At 41.8% G+C, this 20227-nt stretch overlaps 1 protein-coding gene and 1 non-coding gene across 2 annotated transcripts; both read left to right on the top strand.

The window, feature by feature from the left end:
- Positions 1-8582: 8582 nt before the first annotated feature.
- Positions 8583-19336, top strand: ddx54 (DEAD (Asp-Glu-Ala-Asp) box polypeptide 54). The gene is made up of 20 exons (XM_074691108.1): positions 8583-8919; positions 10947-11073; positions 11156-11226; positions 11306-11494; positions 11611-11660; positions 11745-11786; positions 11873-11968; positions 13431-13552; positions 14081-14142; positions 14348-14479; positions 14562-14772; positions 14966-15097; positions 15177-15398; positions 15481-15554; positions 15636-15854; positions 17869-18017; positions 18104-18217; positions 18310-18420; positions 18518-18606; positions 18689-19336. The coding sequence occupies exons 1-20, from the start codon at positions 8800-8802 to the stop codon at positions 18970-18972; spliced, it is 2616 nt and encodes an 871-aa protein (XP_074547209.1). The 5' UTR covers positions 8583-8799; the 3' UTR covers positions 18973-19336.
- On the top strand, positions 9033-9104 carry trnac-gca (transfer RNA cysteine (anticodon GCA)). The gene has a single exon. It is a non-coding gene; the product is annotated as a tRNA-Cys (tRNA).
- Positions 19337-20227: the final 891 nt, after the last annotated feature.

Here is a 20227-nt window from a genome sequence, read left to right as displayed (position 1 = left end):
GCTCCAGCTCGGGGTGTAAGCACTTTTCAATTTCTGCTTTTTTGCTTTTTGATTCTGTTTGCAGCGTTTTTTAAAGAGGAGTCGCACACACTTGCTGCTCACGCTGCTTTATTTCCTCAGTGTTTCTGTCTCTACCATCCTTTAAAGATCAACGGCCGCTCCGATCGTCCCGCTGAGACCTCTCATTAGCCGACCCATTAAGCCGCAGCGTCTGCCGTGATGGGCCGGCGCAGGGGCCCTCAGAATCTACGGGGTGATTATACCTCCTCTCAAGCATGTAAGTGCTGCTCCTCTCAGCGTCACTGGCCTTGCATTTTCAGCATGGCTGCTCTGTGCTCCTGCCCAGGGGCCCTCGGGGTGAAGCCCGTGGCCCCTCTCACCATCTGGTGCCGTCACTGGGGTGGCACCGTCACGTTCGCAGTGCCATGCGAGCTCGTCCAGGCCTCAGCCGCTCTGAGAGACGCCGTCCTCTGGTGCAGGTGGTCACAGCGGCGTCAGGAGGACGGGTTCAGGGGCGGTTTATTCTCCTTTAAGCAGACAAAGGAGCAGGAAGGAGCTGAACTTCAGCTTTGTCAAACTTGTTACTGTCAAAAAACAACGACAGAGTAAAATCTGACCAGACTGAAGGTCTGTTTCTCCTCCCTTTAAAATGTCTCTGTCCTTTTCAATTGATGTTACTGTCACTGCTCTCATTCTGCCCATATGTCCTTTATGTTGGCATTGCTGTCAACTAATACATCCACCAGGGGGCGAAGTCCAGAGTTTATGACAACAACATACTGAAAAACAAACATGGCGGCTGTGGAGGAGGTGTTGCTGATGTAGCATCAAAGTTGTTGTCGCTTTAGGAGGTGGTTGGCCTGTCATCTCACTAAAGCTACACGTCAGGTAGTAACAGCAACACTGCCCCCTGTGGTTTCCAGTGGTACTGCTCCGTTTGACCTGTATCTGTAAGCTTTATGGAAACGTGCAGAAATGGGTCTGGATCTGGATCTGTATGTAGCATTTAGCATAAATGGACCTTTACATTAAATCATGACTCATTTCCTTTGTTTTTTATATTTTCTTTTTTTTGAACATAATGTTTAATTTTTATTTTGATTTGCCACAACATGAAAACGATTCATTTTTTGGTCAGGCATAGACCATTTAAACACTTAAACACACATAAACACATATAAATTCATGAAAGGCAAGAACAAACAAAAAACAAAAAAACAACGAAAAAAACAAAAAAAAAAAAAAAAAAAAAGAAGAAGAAAAAAAAGGGAGACAAAATAAATAATTAAATAAATAAATAAATACATAGATAACTAAATTACACCCTTAGTGTATAACAGTGTGGCAGTTTTGTTAGTCTCTTTATCATGAAATCACATTCCTATAATATTTCTGATCTTTTTCTCTGTCTACTAAAGTAACAACAAAAAGAAAAATCTACGGTAATAAAAATGTTCACATAAATTGTTGTGGCCTTTTGAGGTAAGATGAATGAGTATAAAAAAAGAGAAAGAAAATAAAAAAAGGGAGAGTAAGAGAGAAAGTACAAATATATACATATTTATGCCCAAAGTACCGATATATTTATTTATAATTCTAAAGATTAAAAAAAAAAGAAAAAGAAAAAGACTTGTAAGAAAAAAAATCATTTAATTTCTTATATTTTTTAATATTTTCTTTGAATAAAAGTGAGTATTAAACCTCTAAAGCAAGAAACATTTGTGCTGCTGGACCCTACAAACTTTCACTGTTAGCTTGTTTCACGTTTCAACCAACAGCGCTAGCTAACTGTACTGAATGATACCTTACCTCGTGGTGTTGTATCTGGTAAAAAGTTGACTTAAACAAAGAAAATTTGTCCCAAAACAAACACACACCTGGTTAAAAGTCACGTCTTTACCACAGTGTGCATGAGACTCCGGGCCAGAAGGTGGCGCTGTAGTCACATTAAACAAATCCTCCTTAGTTATTACCATAGACTGTAAAAATAAAAATGGACGTCATCTTGCTTAGCCAGAAGTGAGGTCTCCACAAAAACTGCTCCCCCTGGTGGCTGGCTGCAGTATAGGTTTAAAAATCCATCTCCCCAGTCATTCCAGATGGGCTGTGGTCAAACTTTAAAAAATTAATCCACCTGGTAGAAATGTTTCTCACGTCTGATTGTTGTGGTGATTAGAAGATATTATTTGTCTGTCTGTATCCAAGTCCTCTTTTTTCTGAAAAGTTTCTTTTTCATTAGTTATACGAGGTTAAAAACGAGGTTTTATGTCATGTTTAACGATGATTGACAGCTGACGTTCTTGTGTTTTTTTTTCTGGGATTGTAAAATATGTCGGTAGGTAGAGTCAGGAAGTGATTAGACTCTCAAAGAGAAAAAATAATTCTTATTTTTGTCACCCAGCTCCACTCAGATTCTCTCAGACGGGGGAATTTTGGCTTCAAAACCGTACAACGGAGAATGACCCCTGATTTGGAGTTTGGTCTGTTTCTTTGGCTTTGGATCCAGAAAGAAAAGTCTGTTGATTATGAAGAGACATAGATCACATTAATATCTGTAATAACTTCATATGACTCCACCAATCATCTCTGCTGTCCTCTTCTGCCTCTCAGGATGAATAAAAACGACAGCTCTCTGTGATGTGCTGTTTAAAGTTACTGTTCTCATCCTGAGCCCAGCAGGCGTTGGTGAAATAACTAATGTGTGAAAAGCTGGCAGAGTAAAGGGACTTATTGTTCTCTGTGTGTGTGGATGTGTTGCTGGTGATATGGACGTCTCAGACTGCCTCTCCAAAGCTAACGTTTCCTCTCCTGCTGCCATGTTGAACTTTTGAAGCGTCTGTTTTCAGATCTCTCAGATTGGATGTTCAGCGTCTGGCACGGGGAATCAAAAACCAGCGTCTGAAGACCCGCTGCGGGGACCCGCTGCAGGGACCCGCTGCAGGGACCCGCTGCAGGGACACGGCCGCCCTGTTTGCTGCTGCTGCAGTCATGCTAATTGGATGTTTGGTCTATTTCTGAGAGGTGGACTGAACCCACGGTCCGGCCTTTTTTAGAGACGGTGATGAATAATTAAATGGACATAGAGAGGGTGGAATAATATTTAACTGCTACCCCCATTTAACAGCTTAACTTTACAAACCATCAGCTCAATAATCTCTAATTTAAACATTCCCCTCAATCTGCCAGGCTTAGAGGAAGCAGCATCTGCTACACACACACACACACACACACACACACACACACACACACACACACACACACACACACACACACACACACACACACACATGGTCTGCTGGAGTAGATCTTTATAAAAATCCAACCTGAGACATGTTGACATCTGTTCTCCTAATGACTTTCATTCAGCAGCCATTAAATCCATGAGAGCTAAATCAGCCAGCAGGTCTGGATCTGGGCCGGTCTACAGGTCCCCTGGTCCACATTAAGACCTCATAAATCTGTGTATGTTTGTCATTTATAGATCTCATAGTGGAGTCATTGACAGGGCTCTCAGGGGGATTGTTAGACGTGGAGCAGCTTTACATCCCAAACTACTCGTTACTGCTGTGTGGTTAATGTTACTGTTTATGTGACATTTTTAATCAAAGCTTGATTTTTTACACACTGAACACCAAAAGTGATCATTGATGTCTTCATGAAATGGTAGTAACATGTTTTGGTCCAAAAAGCCAATAAATCAAGCACAGCAGCATTGTTTCCAGGCTCTCATAGCCCCTCTGTTCAGAACGCTCTGATTTAGTGGGCGTGGCCTTCATATGTAAATGAGCCACCGCTGATACCGCCCCGCTCTTCCACGTCACTGAGAGCGGCGCCACGAGCTCCGAGTGCACAATGTTTAGAAAACAGAGAAGCTCCTTTACCGTAACATTACAGGCTAAAACAACAGGCTAACTGCAGCTAAAGTTAGCATCCTGAAGCTAACACAGAGACAGGGGGGACACTGAGGAAAAGCTCTTCCATCTGCTCCACAGCACACAGCATTTAAAATACTCACATTTCCAGGGTCCCAGGTTTGTTGGAGGATGGTTGGTAATGCGCCTGGATTCAGGACCAGTCTATTGGCTAGCCCTCTGTTGGACTGTCCAAAGTTGGAAAAGCAGTCGGCCGTGAAGTGACTAGCACACACATGCACAGTTTTACTGAGTGTAGCTGGAACATTTCCTGATAAATGAACTCTAGACACTTAGTCTGTCTTCTTCTGAGATGGGAAGCTTGAGCATGGAGCTATGTGGCTGATTACAGCCAAAAACAGAGCAGTGATGGCTCTTCAACTTTGGCATTCGGGGGTATCTGCTCCGGTGGACCATTTAGGTCAGACTTGCTCCTGATTGGTCAAAAAAGGGAATCGCTGACGTCAGCAAATCCCCAAAATCCAAACAGCTGGTTTTAGGTCAGGATTTCACATTAACAAGCTCTACTAAGAACAGGTTTGGTCATTAAATATCACATTTTGTGGGCTGGGAGGAAAGACAAAGACCCACACATTTCACTAAAAGACTTAATAAAGTGATTTTTGAATAATATGGGAGCTTTAAAGATTTCATTAGCAGCTAGTAGAACGGCTGTAACACGAACATAGCTAACCACTATCGTATGAGCTTTACCATTGTAACAAAAGAGAGCTGTGCACCTGACTTAGCATGTTAGCACAAGCTAATCACAGGTATTTGACACATACCTGGTTAGCAGAAAGCTAACTCACGTTGCTCTTCTCTTTTGGTCGTTTTTCTTCCTCTGTGCTACATCTGCTATCGTAGCTGCTCTGATTAGCTTCTTCCACTCGCTAATCAACACGCTAAGTCATCTCTTGTGAGGAAGTTATGAACATTTGTTTTTGTGCTCAGTGATAACAGTTGATATTCTGCTGGAAAAACAAAGTTTTATTGATGTATGCTAACCGCTAGCATATTAATGGAATTGTTAATGTATGTTAGCATCAAGCTAGCGCCTAGTGCTCTATATTGTTTTGAAATTTATGCCAATTTTTGACATTCCTGCGGCTTTAGATAATACATTAGATATAAAAAAAAAATAAGGCATCAAGTGTAAAATTTCATAAATTCAACAACCCCATAGTTTAGATGATTACATATACTTTCATAAAAGTAAAAACACAGGAAGTGATAGTCACTTCAAAGTCTGATTGACCTGAAGCTCTTATCTCGAAACACAGAGGCAAGTCTTCTAGCACAGGCTAGCTGGTGTTAGCATATTAGCTTCAAAGCTCCACAGAAATAAAAACATGCACATAGGCAACTCCAGCAAACACTTGATTTATTTAATCTCTGCCATCGTAACACCCTCTTTCTAATGTTTCTTTCGATAACAGGAAATGCCCAGTGTCTATCTGTGCATGGAGCCGTAGGACTGATAAAACACGGCTCTGATAACACGGCTCAAACAGTAGGGTATGAGAGGAGGAAACGGCCTGGAGCTCATCATGTGAGGACGCTGACTCTGGATCCTGGTTTCCCCTCCAGGGCTGGACAAAGCAGAGGCTGATCTGATGCCAGAGCAGCCGGGTCCAAACCAGCACGCCGGTCCATGCCATCCCTGCTGGCTGGGTCCCATAATCCCCCTCAGGCTTTATCACTGAAATCACCTTAGGGGTAAAATCCTGAAGGTGGCTGGCTGCACCTCCTTTTTTCAGGGCGTGTTTTTGTTTTTTGTCTGCTCGCTCAGCTCTCAGCCGAGCAGATTTGGCTCCAGGCCGCCGGCTCTGTGAGGGAGTATGAATGGCATTAGCTCGGGGCTGTTGCCATGGTGTTGACTTATTTACTGTACATCAGCCCACTGACTTCAAACGGCGCCGAGCACGTTTCGGCTGCCATATTAGTGTCAGCGTTATCATCCAAAGGACACATTTCCACTGGGTGATTTAGAAACGGAGCGGTGGCAGCTTAGACACAACAGAAAGTTGGAGCTAAATGGGAAAAGTCAGGCAGGGTGCAGACACTGGGCATCAGGAAATAACGATTTATAAGCACTGAAACGTTTTCTCTGATTTCACACACAATAAGAACACGAGCTTTAGGATGAGATAAGAAACAGAATCAGATCTTAAAATAAGAAACACACCACCACGCTCTGATTTCCCAGCATCTGTTTCCCTCAGCAGCAGCTGGCCTCACATTTTTAATCAAACCCTATCTGGAAATGTCCCTGACGCTCAGAGTCAAATCAAAAACACAGCGAAGGTGGAGGCTGGGATTATCAGGAGCCAGACAAAAGTATCACAAAAATATTTGATCTCTTTGATATTTACTGGTTGTGCAAGATTAATTCAAACGCAGAGCAGGAACATTCAACATAAGCCTCCAAACGGACGGATGGACAGAGGAGGATCTGAGGTTACGTCACCAACGTGGCAGCGTTATCTGACAAGGAACGACGAATTGTAATTTGATTCTTTACATCACTCTCCCAAATGTTATGGCACATGTGGGATCAGAGCTGCTTTAAGGACAGAGGACTTCATTTTTACGCTGTGTAATGATCGCTGAGACATAGCTTATGGTAAGCTCCTGTGTGCGCCGTGAAGAGAAATCTGTTTCAGGAGAAATCTGCGGCGGACTCCAGGCTCCAGTAGCATAAGTGTGACAGTTGTTGCATGGATGGGTAAGCTTCGCCTGCCAAAATGTCCTTAACCGTCACTTCATGAAAAGTTATGCAACACAAAGAAAGGCTCTTATCTCTTCTTTGGGCCAATGAATTATGAGTTATATAAATATATAGTCATCACAATGACGGCATTAGAGGACAATGCTAATACTCTTCACTTCCCCAGATGTGCATGCTTAAAAAAAACCTATCTGCAGGTTTTTAGAAACTAAGACGAATCTGACTAAAGATGAAGCAGATTATGATTTTGCAGAATGCCTGACCTATTGACCCTAAAATGAGTTTGCAGAGCTGTGTTTGATTCTGCTCTGAGAGACGTGCTTTTCCTGTCGTGTCGTGCACAAAAACAGAGACAGAAGTTACAGATTTGGATTAAGACGGCAGCTCAGCAGAGAGGAGTTTGAGAGAGAGGAGATGAATGGAAGTATCAGGATTTTTGTTTTAGAATAGAATAGAAAATACTTTATTTATCCCTGAGGGGAAATCCAGGAGGAGTCACAGCAGCAATCAAGAAAACCAAAGTAAGAAAGTGTATAGAAAGTGCAAAAAGCTCCATAAGAAAATAGATGGTGACAGCTTGTCCATCATTGTCCAGTCAGCCAGCCTCCACCTCCACAGGGTCCAGGACTGAGCTTCTTCAGCAGTCTGTTCAGTCTCTGTCTCCTGGATCCTGTATCCTAGCATGATGCTACTCTGCCCTCTGGTATTCCCTCTGTTGCTGGGTTAGCACAGCTAGCTCGTCCATCTTATTGGAGATAGATCTTACGTTCCCAATAACGATGGATGGAAGGACAGGTCCATGTCGTCACTTCTTAGCTCACACCTGAGAACCAGCACGTCGTCCTCACCTCCTTCTCCTCAGCTTGTGGGAAACATCCGGCCTAGCACCAGTTAGCATTGACATGCTACAGGCTGCAAACAGCTGATTTCACATGTAAACAATGCAGCCATGGTTACATGTAGGATTAAAATATCATGGAAGACAAATGAGCCGTTCAAAGTAATGATCCACTCCAAATACAAAAAAAAGATCAAATTTAAATCCTTCATCTTTGTTTTTAAGCTGGGTTGAAAAAAAGTTGAGATGCCCTGAATAAATCCTATAAACTGACTCACATCTGATGTGCATTTTTGGGGAAAATATGGCTCCTGATGTAGTTTGTCGACATCATCATAATTATTCAACTTTGTCACTTGGTCTGGTGTTAAAAAAAAAAAAAACAACTAAAAATAGCAAAAATCGGAACTATTGAAAAATTGCGATCCAAGAATTGACAATTCAACAATTTAAAAAAATTAAACATGCAAATAATGGATCAAAAATGTGAAAAATTATTACAAAGTAAGGAGTTGGAAATAATTAAAAACAAAAAAACTTAATCTAATACTCCTCCATCTGGACACCATTAGTTGCACAAAGCACATAAAGAAGATTTTCTTGGGGAGCGGCCATTTTGAGGGGTTCATGACACAAATACATTGTGATTAAAGACTGCAGTAACAACTGAGAACATTGTAGAAATCTGATTAAGATTTCTCATCAATAGCCTTTGTAATATATTTGTATTTTAACCTGTAAACAGACTCTATGGACACCCTGTCCATCTGCCTGATCCAGAAAGCTGCTTCTCCTCCTCGTCTTAACGAAGTCTTATGAACTTCAAGCAAACAATCCGTCTCCTCTACTTAATTATAAATGTTGGTTTTGTGGGGGATGGAAGATGTCAGAGCATTAAATTGAGTTTCATGGTTGAGCTCAGCCGCTGCAGTATCAGCTTTGAAGAGCGGCTCATCAAACCCTCCGTCAGTAAATGAGTTATTGTTACATCAGAAACGGGCTGTAAGGCTTTAAAGATAATGGAAATTACACAGCAGGCCACAAAACGGCACAAGAGACACAGGAGGAGGAGGAGGAGGAAAATATTCACTACCAGCTGTAGTTCAGTGTGGAGGCAGCAGGGGGCAGTGTCGTGCTGAGACTACAGCGGAACCGAAGAAGAAGAAGAAGGAGGCGACGGAGAAGAAGACGCTCACACGTGTTTCCAACATGTCTGCCCTCCGTGTTGTTGTTGGTTGAGACCTCAGATTAACCACCAAAGCGAGTTTATTCCTCAGAGTGAACATTTGATTTTACCGAGCGGAGGCTCCAGCGTCAGGATGGCGCAGAGGAAGAAGAAACTGACGAAGAAGAAGAGGCACACAGGAAGCAGGGAGTGGGAGGCGGACTCTGACAGCGGAGACTTCGAGCTGGCTGCTCAAGTTAAAGACGATGAAGCTGTGAGTACAAGAGTCGTTTAACAAGGAAAACATCTTAAAACACTATATTCACCTTAGTGATTAAACTCACAGGTGTGTTTCTATAGATTTACTCTGATACATAATGAGCGCGTGGGGGTATAGCTCAGTGGTAGAGCATTTGACTGCAGATCAAGAGGTCTCCGGTTCAAATCCGGATGCCCCCTGATTCATTTATTCACTGGGGAAATTTATGATTTCAGCTATTTTCATGAACTGTAACTAAAAACTACACAAAAACATCTGAACAGACGGAAAGCAAAGCTGTCACCTTCGCTGTTTTAAAGAGCTCAGTTAGACTGTTACAGCCAAACACTCAGACAGCTCACTGCAAAAACTGAAATCTTATCAAGTGTTTTTGTCTTACATTAGGTAAAACTTGTCTAAATATACTTCATATAAGCCACATTTACCCGATCAGTCTAGAACAAGGGTCTTCAACCTGCGGCTCTTTGACTCCTTTGCAGTGGCTCCTTGTAGCTTTAAAAATATTAAAATGAAGAATTTTTATGTTTGTTACAGAGGGTATTGATGATACATGACATTGACACCAAATAGAATAATGTGTTAACATTTTGTTGAACTAAATATGCATCACCTCTTGCAGTAAAGCTTCAACATTTTTTGACAACAACTATGTTTTTTTTTTGCAATTTTTTTTAATCCTTTTTAAGAAAATTTTGTAATTTTTAAAACATTACCAAATTAAAAAAAAAGAAATTACCATTTATTTATTAATTAATTTCTTACTTTATTTTTGCTTTTTTTAAAAAATAAAATTTTGGCAAATTTTGGAATTTCAAAAGTTTTTGGAAGATTTGCAAATTTTTGCAAATTTTATAAATATTTAATTTTTTAATTTGCAAACTTTTGAAATTTTAAAATTTTTGAAACATTTTGCAACTTGCAACTTATTTCATAAATTTAGCAAATTTATGAAATAACAAATATTTCATTTTTTTCCCCCAAGTTTTATTAGAAATAAAAAACTTAGATCTTACATGTATAATTCTATCTGAAAAAAAAAAACTTTTGTTTAGATAATTATTTACTAGATTTTTAGTATGTTTAGAATTTTATACACTTTTTTGTCTTTATTCTGAAGATAAAATACATTTTGTGGCTCCCAAATGACTTTAATCCAGGTGACCTGAGGTAAAATGGCTCTTATGAAAGTATAGGTGCAGACCCCAGGTCTAGAAAAATGTCTGATTTCAAGTTATTTTAAGACGAAATGAGGTCTGAATTTCTGTAAAAAGTAAAAAACAAATCTGCCAATGGAAGAAGAGAAATGGTTTAATACAAAAACTTTTCTCTTCTTCTTTTGGCAGATTTTTTTTTTCTTGTTACAGCAGTTCAGACCTCATTTTGTCCTTAAATAAGTTAAAACATGTTAAGTCTAAAAGACCATTTCTACAGCTTTCCAGGACACTGAACGACAAACTGAGTTGATGAAGTTTGATTGTTGTCACCTCTCAACCAAAAGCTTTTCTGAACCCTTTAAATAAATAAATAAATTTCCTCATCGCTTTGCATCATGGGAAAAGTTTGTCTTAAACAAAGAAAAGTGCTGTTTAGATGTGCTCCAAAACAAATGCACACCTTGGCAAGTCATGTTTTTAAGACAGTGGGTGATGGTGCTCATGGGAAACGGAGTCTTTATCCTGGAAAAACAACTCTGGACAGTCCTCACCAAGGTTATTGTAGTTTTGGATTTTCAATTACAGTTTAGTTTTAATTAGTTTTAGAGCGGGCATTCTAGTTTTTATTAGTTTGAGTTAACTGCAACGTGTTTTAAATTTTAGTTTTTGTTTTTAGTTTCGTTTTAGTTAATTATTATAACCTTGGTCCTCACAGCCTCTAAGCAGGAGATAACTCCTTGAGAGAGAAACAGTGTTTAGATCAGTTTAACTGTATTCATTATGCATCAATACAGACAGTAGAGGAACAGGTTTTAGAAACATTTGTTTCATATTTAACATCTTTTTGTTTCCTTGTTTGACTCACAGACGGGGAGGAAGCTGCCGCGCTTCCCTGCGTCCTCAGACCACCTCTCAGACGTGGAGCCGGACACCAGGGAGCTGGTCAGAGCCCAGAACAAGAAGAAGAAGAAGTCTGGGGGCTTCCAGTCCATGGGTAGGACTTAGTGCAGAGCTCAAACACAGGAAGTGTTTCCTGTTTGTTTATCCATATTAATCTGTGTGATGTTTGACTGCAGGGCTCAGCTACCCGGTCTATAAAGGTGTCATGAAGAAGGGTTATAAAGTCCCCACCCCCATCCAGAGAAAGGTGGGTCCAGGTCTGGTCACAGGTTTTTGAATCCTAAAATCCCAGTCCACGTTTTTGACCCTCCTCTTCGTCTCTTCAGACGATCCCCGTGATCCTGGACGGCAAAGACATCGTGGCCATGGCGAGGACCGGCAGCGGTAAGACTGCTGCCTTCCTCGTGCCCATGTTTGAGAAGCTGAAGGCCCCCCAGGCCCAGACCGGAGCCAGGGCCCTCATCCTGACCCCAACCAGAGAGCTGGCCCTGCAGACCATGAAGTTCACCAAAGAGGTTTGGATCAAAAAGAGTTTCTTTGAGTTTTATTTGTTGAGTCAGCTGAAATATGTTTTTTATTTGACTTCCTGGAGTAAAGAGCTGATGCTCTCTGTCTGTTTCTGTTTTTACAGTTAGGAAAGTTCACAGGCCTGAAGACCGCCCTGATCCTGGGTGGAGACAGGTAAGGGTCTTATTTTAGTCCTGATCTTCAGTCAGTTTCTGAGTAAACTCTGAAATAAAACTCTGCTCTCCTTCTGTCTCTCAGGATGGACGACCAGTTTGCTGCTCTTCATGAAAACCCCGACATGTGAGTGTTTCTGTCCCAGATCCATTTACTGATCTAGATCCTCTTCTGGACCCTGTAGTCCTGATCGTCCTCTGCCTCCCCCACAGAGTCATCGGCACCCCCGGTCGCCTCATGCACGTCATCAAAGAAATGAACCTGAAGCTGCACAGCGTGGAGTACGTGGTGTTTGACGAGGCCGACAGGTGAGACGTGTTTTCACTTCACAGCTCAGGTTCACCTGGAATCACCTGGACAGGTGGGCGTGGGGTCTGATGAGTGGGCATGGGGTCAGATGAGTGGGTTTTTGGAGTCAGATGAGTGGGTTTTTGGGGTCTGATAAGGAGTTTTTGGGGTCTGATGAGTGGGTTTTTTTGGAGTCTGATGAGTTGGTTTTTTTGGGTCTGATGAGAGGGTTTTTGGAGTCTGATGAGTTGGTTTTTTTGGGTCTGATGAGAGGGTTTTTGGGGTCTGATGAGCAGGTTTTTGGGGTCTGATGAGTGGGTTTTTGGGATTTGATGAGTGGGTTTTTGGGGTTTGATGAGCAGGTTTTTGGGGTTTGATGAGTGGGTTTTTGGGGTTTGATGAGTGGGTTTTTGGGGTTTGATGAGTGGGTTTTTGGGGTCTGATTTGTGGGTTTTTGGGGTCTGATGAGCAGGTTTTTGGGGTTTGATGAGTGGGTTTTTGGGGTTTGATGAGTGGGTTTTTGGGGTTTGATGAGTGGGTTTTTGGGGTCTGATTTGTGGGTTTTTGGGGTCTGATGAGTGGGTTTTTGGAGTCAGATGAGTGGGTTTTTGGGGTCTGATAAGGAGTTTTTGGGGTCTGATGAGTGGGTTTTTTTGGAGTCTGATGAGTTGGTTTTTTTGGGTCTGATGAGAGGGTTTTTGGGGTCTGATGAGCAGGTTTTTGGGGTCTGATGAGCAGGTTTTTTTGGGTTTGATGAGTGGGTTTTTGGGGTCTGATTTGTGGGTTTTTGGGGTCTGATGAGTGGGTTTTTGGGGTCTGATTTGTGGGTTTTTGGGGTCTGATGAGCAGGTTTTTGGGGTCTGATGAGCAGGTTTTTAGGGGCTGATGAGTGGGTTTTTGGGGTTTGATGATTGGGTTTTTGGGGTCTGATGAGCGGGTTTTTGGGGTCTGATGAGTGGGTTTTTTTGGAGTCTGATGAGTTGGTTTTTTTGGGTCTGATGAGAGGGTTTTTGGGGTCTGATGAGAGGGTTTTTGGGGTCTGATGAGAGGGTTTTTGGGGTCTGATGAGCGGGTTTTTGGGGTCTGATGAGCGGGTTTTTGGGGTCTGATGAGTGGGTTTTTGGGGTCTGATGATTGGGTTTTTGGGGTTTGATGAGTGGGTTTTTGGGGTCTGATGAGTGGGTTTTAGGGGTCTGATGAGTGGGTTTTAGGGGTCTGATGAGTGGGTTTTAGGGGTCTGATGAGAGGGTTTTTGGAGTCTGATGAGTTGGTTTTTTTGGGTCTGATGAGAGGGTTTTTGGGGTCTGATGAGTGGGTTTTTGGGGTCTGATGAGTGGGTTTTTGGGGTCTGATAAGAGAGTTTTTGAGTCTGATGAGTGGGTTTTTGGGGTCTGATGAGTGGGTTTTTGGGGTCTGATAAGAGAGTTTTTGAGTCTGATGAGTGGGTTTTTGGGGTCTGATCTTTGTTTTGTTCCTGGTCAGACTCTTTGAAATGGGTTTTGCTGAGCAGCTCCAGGAGATCATCCGGAGACTTCCGGACACTCGTCAGACTCTGCTGTTCTCGGCCACGCTGCCCAAACTGCTGGTGGAGTTCGCCCGAGCAGGTGAGGTCGGAGTTACGTCTGCGAGATTAAAAATGTCTTAAAACATTATTTTAATAACAACAACCTGTTTTTATTTTATTTGCTCCTATTTATTGAGGTCACCCTTTTCTGGTATTTGTTTATTTTTTCAATATTTTTATTTTTTTAACCCATATTTTTGTTTTAAGTTTTCCAACACTTTGGCTAACTGTGGTTGTTTTTAAGTGTGCCATATAAATTAACTTATTAATCGATTTTTTTCCCCTATAAATAAGTACAGATATGTATGTGTATAAAAATCAAAGATAAAATACAGGATATAAAATTCACGTACCCATACAAATTTTTTGCCATAAATAGAAAATTAAATTACGCCTTAAAAAATTAAAATAAAATTAAAATAAAATAAAAAAATAAAAATGAATGAAATTATAAAAATAAATGAAAATATATGCAATAATACTAATCATAGAAATTATCTTAACCTGACAGTGATATATAAAAATATTGCCAGTTAAAACTAACTTGATGTTTGTGTTTGACTTTAAGGTCTGACTGAACCGGTGCTGATCCGTTTGGATGTGGACTCAAAGCTCAGTGATCAGATTAAGGTAAAGACGAGAAGCATCAAACCATCTGATCCGTCACACTTTATAACTGAGATTTATTTTTAATATGAAAAACAATCAGATGTTATTTTTTCTTTAAGCGATCATAAAATCTGTCAGACCAGAAAAACATGAGTCCATATTAAAGTCAAACTAAGAAGGCTCATCATCAGGACGTCGTTGATCCAGTTTCTAACTCTCTCCTCAGCTGTCGCTTTTCCATCTGCGAGTGGACGACAAACCGGCCCTGCTGCTCCATCTGCTGAGGAACGTGGTCAAACCTCAGGAGCAAACCGTGGTTTTCGTGGCCACCAAGCACCACGTGGAGTACCTCAAAGAGGTGAGACACAATCAGCCAATCAGAGCCTCTGAATCATGCGCTGTGGTTAGTTTTTAACCTCCGGTTTCTTCCTGACGATCAGCTGCTGTCCTCAGAGGGTCTGGACTGCGCCTACATCTACAGCGCCCTGGACCAGACCGCCAGGAAGATCAACATCGGGAAGTTTGTGCATCGGAAAGCCATGGTGCTGATCGTGACGGACGTCGCCGCTCGTGGTATAGACATCCCCCTGCTGGACAACGTCATCAACTACAACTTCCCGTCCAAAGCCAAGCTCTTCCTGCACAGAGTCGGTGAGCGGCTGAAACGCTGAGTCACAGGATGAGGCGGCTGAAACGCCGAGTCACAGGACGAGGCGGCTGAAACGCTGAGTCACAGGACGAGGTGGCTGAAACGCCGAGTCACAGGACGATGCGGCTGAAACGCTGAGTCACAGAATCAGCGTTTTTTTAGCATGTGGCTCACCTCCTCTCCTCTTCCCATCAGGCCGTGTGGGGCGTGCCGGGCGCAGAGGCACGGCGTACAGCATGGTGTGTCAGGATGAGATGGCGTTTGTCTACGACCTCCACCTCTTCCTGGGGAGGCCGGTCCAGTTCGCCACGGCGGAGCACGCCAAAGGTGAGCTCGGAGAATCCTCCAAAGTCAACGTTCCTCCCACCCGTGTCATTTCCTGCTACAGTTTAACCCTTTCCTCCAGACTCAGACGGCGTGTTCGGCCGGGTCCCTCAGAGCATCCTGGACGACGAAAGCTCCCACCTCATCACGGCTCACGAGAACTCCCTGGACCTGCAAAACCTGCACCGAATCTCAGAGAACGCCTACAAGCAGTACCTGAAGTCCCGCCCCCACCCCTCCCCTGAGTCCATCAGACGCGTGAAGAGCACCGACCTGTCCTGCATGGCCGTGCACCCGTTGTTAGGTCAGTGAGGAGGAGGAGGATGAAGCAGTGATGATGATGATTGGAGGATCTCTGGTGACCGTGTTTGGTTTTTGTCCCTCAGGGTCCGGTTTGGAGAAGATGGAGCTGGAGCGGCTTCACATCGTCGACGCCATCAAAGGATACAAATCCAGATCAGTGAGTTTCAGCTGAGACTGACGCTGACAGTCTGACAGTGACGGTTTCCCCTTAAAAAACCTTTCCGTCGTTTTCTTTCAGACCATCTTTGAAATCAACTCCAGCAGTAAAACACAGGCCAGCGAGGTGATGCGCGCCAAACGCTCCAAAGACACGAGGCTCGTCGACAAATTCAGCAAACAGAGGGACGACCTGGCTGCAGAGAGCCGGCTGCAGACGCCCGCCAACGCCACGGCCGAGGACGACGGGTTATCACACTCTTCAGGCGACGACGACGACGAGAACGACGATGCTCTGCAGGCAAGACATGCTTTCTCAACCTCATCTTATTTCCTTAACAGTTTGAAAAAAATATCAGACCAGAAAAACATGCTTCAAGAATAATTCAAGTTAAATCAAAAAGTTTTTTTATGATTAATTTATCTCTCTCGATGGAACAGAAAACAAACAAAATCATAATTTGACACTAAGGTGAGACGAACGTGATGATTTAAATCTGCTATAATATAAAATAAAATATAAAATATAAAATAAATCGTGAGGCCCTCTTTAAAACAAACGTAAATCCTAAACCAGGAAAACATGAAGAGATTTTGTTTATTTGTATTTTTCATTTGGTTATTCTGATGTGAGATTAGTTTAAAAAAAAAACATTTTTTAATTTTTTTTTAAAATCAAAATCTTTTTATTAAAATTAGATTTATTTTTTTCTTATTTAAAAAAAATACAATAAATTTTAATTTAATTATAAAAATAATTATAATATAATTTCACTTCCACTTTAAGAAAAAGGACAAACTTTACTTCAGAGAATTAATAAGGGGATTCTCTTTAATTTGTTAAAAATCAGAAAAAATATATTTTGTAGTTTTATACATTAAAATACGTGTGTGTGTGTGTGTGTTTTAAATGTAAATTTAAAAAAATGGTGAGAAAATCGTATTATTATCATTGTAATGTAATGGTGTGATTTGTATCCTGTGAAAGAAGGGGCAGATACAATGAGAGTTTTTCTTTCTGCTTATCCAGTTTTGGGATCTTTTGTTTTTTCTTTGTATGTATTGATATTTATAAAAGAAAAAAAACTCTATATCAGAAATCAGCAAATTGTGAGTTTAGTGAATCCTTACATCATTGATTGAATCCATAATTCTTAAAGTTTGCTCAAAGATTAAACTGAAAAAGACTTTTTGACCTTTTAGTTAAATTAATGTTGTGTTTCTATCGTGGATACATGTTTGATGTCCTGGATTCAGTGACCGTAAATATTCCTGTGAACCCTTTTTCTCCTCTGTGGCCAGTGATATTCTATTCTATTATTATGGTCCCCGATTGTGGAATAGCCTCCCGGAGAGCCTCAGGGGCGCAGAGAATGTTGATATTTTTAAAAAGAGGCTCAAGACCCATCTTTTTAATCAGGCTTTTAACTGACTAGATTAACCTCTTTTTATGCTTACCCCTATCTTTACACTTTTTTATTATTACTCTACTTTTTACTATTATTATTAATTCTGTTTTGTTTATTTATTTATTTATTTATTTATTTATTTATCTATTTATTAGATTAGTTTATCCTGTTCTATTATGTTGTTTCATTTCAATGTTGTTTGATGTTTATGTTAGGATAAAGATTTATTTAATCTCTACTGTTTTATTCCTTCAGTTTTAGCTTCTAGACCTTTTATCTCATTCTACTATTTTAGTCCCTCGGTTTTCCAGTGTTTCCTCCTGGGGGTCTGCCACACCGGGAGCTGTTTTTGGCCCACTGATTGGGGCGCTGTCCCATGGATGGCTCCGGCCCTGGTGGCTAGTGAGCTCTACACCTTGGTGTGGAGCCACCTGTCTGCCTGGGCTGGGGTGGTCCCTGGGGTGGCGCCCCTTTCAGCCACGGGCCATGGCTCCTCCCGGTGTGCGCAGCCCCCAAAGGTAGCTTTTTCCTCACCTCAGATCTTGGTGCCCAGCCATGTCTCCTCATCAACAGCCTGTCTATGTGTGTGTGTGTGTGTGTGTGCGTGTGTGTGTGTGTGTGCGCGTGTGTGTGTGTGTGCGTGTATGTTTGTGTGTGCCGGTATGTATGTCTATGTATGTGCGTGGGTGTTACCGTGTTCAGTGGGTATATTTGTGGGGGTGGGAGGTTTGGGGTTTTAATGGTATTCCTTTGTCTTTGTTTGTTTTGTTTTTTTTGGTCTTCCCTTTTGTTTTTATCCTCTGTGAGGCACTTTGTGTTGCAGAAGCATGAAAAGTGCCATACAAATAAAATAAAGTTGAAGTTGAAGTTGATATCTTAACGTGTAGTTCCTCATGTGTCCACCAGGAGGTGTTCTCCTCTGTGGTTGGTGGAAAAAGAAAAGTGCAGCAGAGAGACGGAGAAGAGCGGCCGAGGAGCAAAAAGAGCAAACAGTCGGGGAAAGATGAGGAGTACTACATCCCGTACAGACCCAAAGACTTCAACTCAGAGCGAGGGTGAGGAGGTGACATCACTTCCTGTTTCAGCGTCAGATCCTGATCTTTGTGGTTTAACATGTGACCCTCGGTCTGTGTGGCTTCAGGTTGAGCCTCAGCGGAGAGGGCAGCGCCTTTGAGAAGCAGGCGTCCTCAGCCGTCCTGGACCTCATGGGGGACGAGGGCGAGAGGATGAACCAGCACAAACGGATCATGAAATGGTGAGTCCGGCTCGGTCTGATCCCTCAGGGTCTGATCCCTCAGGGTCTGATCCTGATCCTAACCTCAGATGATAACCGAGTTTGATTTTCAGGGACCGCAAGAGGAAGCGCTTTGTCACAGAGACAGGAAAGGAGGACCAGAAGAAGAAGATCAGGACGGACGGGGGACAGGTCATCAGCAACAAGAAGAACAGGAAGAACTTGTATCCTTCAGCAGAAATCCTCTCTGTGAAATGTTTAACGTCCTCCTGTTGATAATTCAGAGCTGTGAAACGTTTGATTCCTTAACCAACGCGTCAGCTACGAGGAGTGGAAGAAGAAATACAAAGTTGATGATGCAGGCTCAGGGTCAGATGGAGAAACTGGAGGAGGAAGAAGACCAGGAGGAGGTAACGGAGCGCGTGCAGCTTCGCAGCAGAAAGGAAACATCTGTGAGTACAGGCTAAGTTGTTTTTTTTCTTCATCATCCAGGTCGAGGCCGTGGCCGCGGCCGGCGTGGCGCCAACCCTCAGAATCCCAACCACCAGCGGCCGGTCGGACAGCAGACGACGCCGGACGGCCGCAGAGTTCGCTCGGAGCTGAAGACGCGCGAGCAGATCCTGAAGCAGAGGAAGAAGCAGCAGAAACACAAGTTCCTGCAGAGCGGGGGACTGAAAAACCTGCGCGGCAGAAACAAGCAGTGGGTCGGGGAGGTGAAGAGGTCCGGGTTCGGACGGGGCGGGCAGAAGAAGGGTAAGATGAGGAAGAAGCTCTGAGGAGGACCACGAACCACCCCCACTTTAAATAATCTACAGTGGATGTGACTGAGTAAAGCATGGGACTGACCTTTGACCTCTGACCTCTGACCTTTATCCCATGGTGTCGTCAGAACTGAGCGTGTACAAACGACCAATGGATCGTCTTCTTTTTAACTTGTTGACAGATAAATGTGACAGTAAACTAAAAAACAACATGAAAGAGACGATGGTGTGTGTTTTCATTTTCACTCATGAGAAGAATTCATGACGACGTGACTTATGTTTTTTTTTCCCAGTTAAAAAACAAACGTGTTGCTAAAAGTTGACAGAACGACCTCCTCCTCTGATTGGTCAGCTGTCAGTTCAGCCTGATCCTCCATGAAAACAGATGGAACATGGATCAAACTCCTGTAAAAGTAAAATAAAACAAATTAAAGGAGCTTTTATACCGAAGCGTATTGCGTTCACTTGAAGAAAAAAAAAACAACTCAGGTTTTTTAGAGTAATTTATTCTTTGGTTTGTTTTTTGTGGTAATTAATTTTGTTTTTCTGATTAATATATTTTTTTTATTGGTTTATTTTTTGTTATTATTATTTCTGTTTTTATGAGTTATTTTTTTGTTTTCAGATGACTTTTTTCCTGTTTTTCAGGGTAATTTTTTCCTGAAGTATCGAGATACTTAGAAATCCCGTGAGAACTTCCAACCTGTAGTCGACTCCCGTGGATGTGTGGTGGCTCCCGTGTCCCATAAAAAAGTTTTTAAAAAATTACTCAGAAAAACAGGAAAAAAGTAATCTGATAACAGAAAAAAAAATTACTCATAAAAACAGAAAAAAAAATTACTCATAAAACCAGAAAAAAAATTACTCATAAAAACAGGAAAAAAAATTACTCATAAAAACAGAAAAAAAAATTACTCATAAAAACAGAAAAAAAAATCATCATAAAAACAGGAAAAAAAATTACTCATAAAAACAGGAAAAAAAATTACTCATAAAAACTGAAATAATTGAAACAAAAAACAAACCAATAAAAACCTATTAATCAGAAAAACAAAATTAATTTCCACAATAAACACACCGAAGAATAAATTACCTGAATTGTTTTTTTTCCTTCAAGTGAATGCAATACACTTCCGTACTTTTATGCTGAAATGTATTATAATCAAACATTTTCATTTTAACATTTTGCTCTCATTTTGATGCTGTGTGATTTGAGGAGGATTTAACGTCAGAGTTGTTTAAAGATGCATTTGTTTACACCATGCTAGGT

Source organism: Halichoeres trimaculatus, unplaced genomic scaffold (assembly GCF_033239565.1).
Source record: "Halichoeres trimaculatus isolate MK-OKI-2021-1 unplaced genomic scaffold, fHalTri1.1 fHalTri1_scaffold_16, whole genome shotgun sequence".
NCBI classification, from domain to species: Eukaryota; Metazoa; Chordata; class Actinopteri; order Labriformes; family Labridae; genus Halichoeres; species Halichoeres trimaculatus.
The sequence above is the reverse complement of the archived record's forward strand: the minus strand, read 5'-3'. Positions and strand labels throughout refer to the sequence as shown.